Here is a 4,793-nt window from a genome sequence, read left to right as displayed (position 1 = left end):
GAGCATACTATTCATCATTATTGGACCGATTGAAAATCGAAATCGCCGAAAAACGACCGTATTTGAAGAAGAAAAAACCGCTTTATCATCACGACAATGCGCTTGTTCATTCATGCTTAGTTGCATAGGCAAAATTGCATGAAATCGGCTTCGAATTGGTTCCTCAGCCACCGTATTGACCAGACCTGGCCCCCAGCGACTATTACTTGTTCCCTAACCTGAAGAGATGGCTCACCGGTAAGCGTTTTTACTCAAATGAGGAGCTCATAGCTGAAACTGAGGCGTATTTTGGAGACCTTCCGATCGAGTACTTTTCGGACGGTATCAAAAAGTTAGTAAATCGTTGGACTCGCTGTATCGACCTAAAAGGAGAGCATGTTGAAAAATAAAACCGACTTTGGCCAAAAAAACGTCTCCGTGTTTCATTTTTCAGGGACTTATCAGACTGCCTAGTATTTTTAGAATATAGAGAGAAATATATATGAATAATTGGATGATTCACTAACCATGGATAGGCGTTTCCGGCAATTGTGCACCAGTTTTGCTGGCGAAAGTCACAGGGAAGATTTGCAAATCGAGCTCGAGCATCGCGAGAGTAGGGTTTGCTGCAAGCTGAAGATGCATCGTATCCGAAAGTGCTTGGACCACCTGCTCCGAGCCCTTGACACCTCGCTAAATGCAGTTTGACTACCTGCAATCAATTTTATTTTTACATTTTATTATTTTAAATTTTGTTTTCCTTCCCTCCGTTTCTTTTTTTAACTTTCATCTCCTTCATTTTCGCTAAGAAGAAAACGTTATATCTTTCCCTAATATAGACGATCACACTGATTCTGAAAACATACTTTTCATGTTTTAAGGCTTTTTATGCAATTCTTTTACACAGGTAGACTTTTTTTGACTTAATATTTTTAAAGGTTTTTTTCGAAAGATACACATATCATATTTTAAAGTAAATTTACAGAAATATTCGTCGAAATTTGCTGATTCCAAACAATCGATTTTTTTATCGAAAAGATACAAATGTTGAAAGAAATGGTAAAAAAGAAGACATTAAAAACAGTTTTTAAAATATTAAAAATTTAAATTTAGAATTTATTTTTCAAACTCAAAATTTAAAAAAAAAAAAAAAGAGTTTCATAGTCTTTATAACTATTTTTTGTAAAAAATATTATTGCATGTAACACTTAAAAATTTTTAATAAATTAATTTATAGGAAATTAATATCTAATTGTAAGAACATATAATTTACGTTAAAAGATATATATTGATTTGAACTGGTAAATAACTAAATTGTGTTCCAAGATTTACAAAATTACTATTAATTTCTAAATTTTATACAAATTTCAATGCTAAAGTCTCTATGTATGAGAACTTGAATTTCGGAGAGGACGAAACGTGCATTTCTGCATACTATCAAGTTATCGTGATACCGTTATACTCGTTTCTTCAATCTTGTCGATAAAGTTGATTTTTGAAGTAGATTGTCGTTCGATTTGCCACGTGTAAATTTAATATCGATTATTTATAATAAAACTGTATTAGTTTAATACAAATTAGTACAAAAAGTAATTTTTTATTGAAATAAAATATTTTTTGTTTATCAAGATTACGTAGAAAAATTAATATAATCTTAATAAGATTTTTCAAATTTGATACAATAATAATTTTGAAGCAGTAATTATAAATAAAGGGACTCATGTTTTATTTGAAATATGAATGTTTTAAAAAATTGAAGTTTTAAAATCTATTTAATAATAAATAAATGTTTGGAAATATGAACATTTTGCAGTGGAATATTATAATTTTGTTTCTGATTTTCTACAGTGCGTACACTTAATTTGAGAATTTAAATTTCATAAGAAATGAGACAAATAATTGAGCTTTAAAGTTGTATTTCAATTTTCGTTTCCCTTCCTTAATCTGGGTACGAACAGATCTTCAAATTTTGATTTTTTGAACTTCAATTTGTTTTTAAAGAATTCCAACGGATTTTCAATATTTTTAATAGTTCGAAAAATATTTGACTTTTTAAAAAATGAATTTGGATTTAGTTTTTATAAATCGCATATAAAACTTGTGTAATGAAAATTTGCACAAAGAATATTAACGAATTTTGATTGATAAAAATAACGAAATTTAAAGACAATTTCTTATTATTGTTTTTCGACATAAGGAACATTATAAAATTTAAATAATAAGTAGCCTAACAACAGAAAATTTGTAAGTTGAACATTTTTAAAATAGCATCTGTCTTGAAATTCAACAGTTTTAGATTAAAGAACACTTTTATTATTATTTTTGGATGAGAATAACAATTGCAGTATTCATTTTTATCTATCGCCAAAAATTAAAGAAATGGCTGTTTTCAGTCAAAAATAAACAGAATTCTTTTTTAAATTTGTTATTTTGATCAATATTTCATAACCATTTTTTGAACAACAGTGCAAAAGTTACATATGTAAAATAATTTTAGAAACAAGTTTGTGAAAATTGTTTTACCAAATCTAAAATTTTTAGTAACCCTTCCCGTAATTTTGAAGTACGCAAAGAAGCCTCACACCAAATATACTTATAAGCAGACTTTTCGAATTTGATAGTCTTCATGACGTATAAAACAATAATTAAATATTTTTAATGCTGTTATTTTCCTGATTATATTAAGATTTATAAATAATGATTTTTTAAATAATAATTTATATCTTGCTTATTCTTCCTTGTAATTGATTTCTTTTATCTAAATTAAATGAAAGTAGAATACGCTTAGATTAAAATTGTATGTACTTATTCGAGATCGTTTTTAATATGGTTATTACTTGAAATAAAAATATTCAGATGCAGGCTTTAAATAAATAAATTAAGAACATTTATTCTATATATTTGTCAACATATTTCGATAGTGTCTATACTTTCGGACACAAGGACGCCCCCTACCCTTTTCCAGCCTCCCCCTTCCGCTTGCCAGGTCCTCACGTTTACACTAAGACATTTTTTTATACTTGCAATAATACAAAACTAAACATCTTTTTTTTGAACGAAAAATCTTTAGAAATATGATATCTGACAAAGTCATCTTGTGTAATAAATTACATGAAAAATCTTAACTGAAAAGTATGTTTCGAATCATCCGTTTGTGCAGCTCATTAGATACGATATATGTAACAAAGAAAAAATAGGAAGAAAAGTTCCATTCTGAAAAGTTTGCGTTCTCAGTCATCAGTCAAATCTATAAATGATTGAAAAAAGATAAGCATATATAAATATAATCTAATAAATTTTCGGATGACTATATGCAATAACAAAATTCTTAAGCATAAATTTTACAGTTGCATTTGACATTCAAGCTGAGATCTAATCGAAGCCTAGTAATGAAATATGTGAAAATTGATGTATCCAAAATAATAATAATTGGAGATTGAAATCCTCTATTCATAATTCCAAGAGTCTGATTTATTTCCAGGCACGATCATCACTTCACAAGGCACTGACAACACAATAAGAGGATTCACTTGAGACTATGGAGTCTTAATCTCTAATTTTCATCTTTACATCTTCATATATCGACTCACCAAAAGAGTCAAGAGTACGAGAACTCTCATATCTTCCGGCGACCTTAGTCTGGGAAAACCGAGCGATCTATAAATCCGTTCTCGTTGGCGAACTGGTGATCACTGGTGCTCTTGGCTTTAACTTCTTTTTCTTCTTTCTCAATGAACGGGTAGCGGAAACTTCTTCGCGAGGGTGTAGCTTCAGCAGGATGCCTGCAGCTACATGACAGCACCTTCGCGTGCGAGGGCGCTTTCATTACTGGCTGTAATCGGCGAGTTTATAGCCATGCGAGGAAGTTCTTCAGGGGAAATCCCCGATCAACGATGCTTCGAAATAGTCTGACCAGAGGCAAAGTGCAGAGTTTTGCTGCGATCGAGCCAGAACGATAGTCAATCGGCAGAAAGAGAAGGAGACCGGCTGAGGAAAAAGGAAAGGTTTGAGAGAGATGAAAAGAAAAAGAGAGAGCAGTCCAGGTACCAGGAGCAGAACATGAGTACCTGAGGAAGAACGAAGAAGAAGCAGAAAGAGAGAGAGAGGGCTTCCAAAAGTAGGTCACTTGAAGGTACCGTTATACATAGAAGCGTAAAGATGTGTGTCACGGGGCCCCGTTCGCGTATTTACAAAAAACCATGTGCGTCGCAAGTATCTAGTCCTATTCTTCTCAATCTTGGGATTCATCTTCTCAGGCCAATATGACCATCCTCGATCGAAATCTGATGTTAGGTACATACAATTATTTTGCAGCATTCCTAGGTGACAAATGATCGTTTTCTTCAAAAAGAAGAAATTTTGATTGAGATTAAAATCTTGATTTCAAAAATCTTATTCAAGATTTGAAAGTAAGTTCTGTATTCATGACATTGGATACTTCAATGTTGTGGAAGGTCTAGAATTGGAAAAATAGCTGAATTGAAATTTTCAAGGTTTTAGGTTCAAGCGATTGAGATTTTAATCCATATAAATAATGTGAAATTTCATTAACTTGAATTTAGTTCCTATATTGCTTGTTTTTAGTTTAAATTTAAATTAAATTTTCAAATTTCTTTGAGAATGTTTTTGTAAATTGCTGCTGTTAAAGTCCAATAAAGTTTAGAGCAATTAAACTGTTTCAAACGTTTCGGCGCAGGATGGTGGTTAAGAAATCTAAAGATACAGTCTGTCAAGTTAAAGCGTGGGTGGCTTTACTCGCAGTCGGTAAGGTGTATCGACATGATTTTGGTGTCAAAATATTAAGAAGAGCTCCC

General features: G+C 31.4%; 1 protein-coding gene across 1 annotated transcript in view; it reads right to left on the bottom strand.

Annotated features, from left to right (window-relative positions):
• LOC117180521 (protein spaetzle 4-like) overlaps nt 1-3,865 on the bottom strand; it is a 14,443-nt gene extending 10,578 nt beyond the window's left edge. The window contains exons 1-2 of the mRNA XM_033373019.1: nt 3,570-3,865; nt 507-691 (exon numbers count right to left, since the gene is read on the bottom strand). Coding sequence (XP_033228910.1) covers nt 507-691; nt 3,570-3,599 — 215 coding nt within the window. The 5' untranslated portion in view covers nt 3,600-3,865. The remainder of the gene's footprint in view (nt 1-506; nt 692-3,569) is intronic.
• Between the last annotated feature and the right edge of the window lie 928 nt (nt 3,866-4,793).

The sequence above is a fragment of the Belonocnema kinseyi genome, chromosome 9 (assembly GCF_010883055.1).
Source record: "Belonocnema kinseyi isolate 2016_QV_RU_SX_M_011 chromosome 9, B_treatae_v1, whole genome shotgun sequence".
Lineage (NCBI taxonomy): Eukaryota > Metazoa > Arthropoda > Insecta > Hymenoptera > Cynipidae > Belonocnema > Belonocnema kinseyi.
This window is presented reverse-complemented; position numbering and strand designations above follow the sequence as displayed.